Source organism: Mesitornis unicolor, unplaced genomic scaffold (assembly GCF_000695765.1).
Source record: "Mesitornis unicolor isolate BGI_N332 unplaced genomic scaffold, ASM69576v1 scaffold697, whole genome shotgun sequence".
In the NCBI taxonomy this organism is placed as follows: Eukaryota; Metazoa; Chordata; class Aves; order Mesitornithiformes; family Mesitornithidae; genus Mesitornis; species Mesitornis unicolor.
Genome location: NW_010195474.1, coordinates 67,001 through 67,782, shown reverse-complemented (window position 1 = coordinate 67,782; position 782 = coordinate 67,001). Strand labels below are relative to the sequence as shown.

General features: G+C 46.4%; 1 protein-coding gene across 1 annotated transcript in view; it reads left to right on the top strand.

Moving 5' to 3' along the window:
• ZFYVE19 (zinc finger, FYVE domain containing 19) overlaps positions 1 to 782 on the top strand; it is a gene marked incomplete at its 5' end in the record, with an annotated part of 10,441 nt that extends 9,659 nt beyond the window's left edge. Inside the window, one exon of the mRNA XM_010188112.1 lies at positions 258 to 782. Coding sequence (XP_010186414.1) covers positions 258 to 324 — 67 coding nt within the window. The remainder of the gene's footprint in view (positions 1 to 257) is intronic.

Genomic DNA, 782 nt, shown 5'->3' with positions numbered 1-782 from the left:
TAGGGAAAGAGGCAGACGGACCTATTGTCATTTCCCATTCCAGCAGGCCAGGATGAGCAGACCTTTCTACAGAGTACCTCAGAGGTTTCTGTTACGCGCAAATAGTCAGTCCACAGGGCTGCCAGTCAGGTCCTCACAGCTAACGCTTGGGATAGGTTTCTAGTTAAGGGCTGCTGGGACACATCTTGTGCAGTGGCTAAGGGTGAGTTTCTTGCCTGAGTATTTACTTCTGACTGCACTTTGTGTTTGCTTCTCAGGGAAGGCCATGATGAGTTTGACCGGAAGGACCACCACACCTCCCGCTATCATCTTCCTTGCAAGTAGAAGTGACCAGAGTCTTCTTGGGCAGAAAAGGAGATGGAGAACGGGAAAAGAGAGGAGTCAACCAGATGGGAAGAATCCAAGTGGATTTTCAGCCAAAATGGGTGATGTTTTGGACAGTTGAAGGATGTGCTGTAATCTGAGAGGCTTGAAGGGCGTGTGACTGTCCTCACAAATACAACCAGAGAAGTGCAGGGTTTGCTGTGCATGCTTGGGGATAAATGAGGACTTGATGTGAGGAGGTGGATATGAGTCTATAAATACAGACAGGAAGGCAAAGCGGGTAGCAGTAAAGATGTGTGTTTAAGGTGGTACTGACTGACTGATAAGTAATTTCCTGCTTTTTCTAACAGCTTACACATTGGTTCAACAGGCAGCAAAGCACTGTGCACTAAGAAAACTGTCTGTGTTGTGATCACATGTGTGACGAGAACTTCCGAAGCATAATAAAAAACTATTTA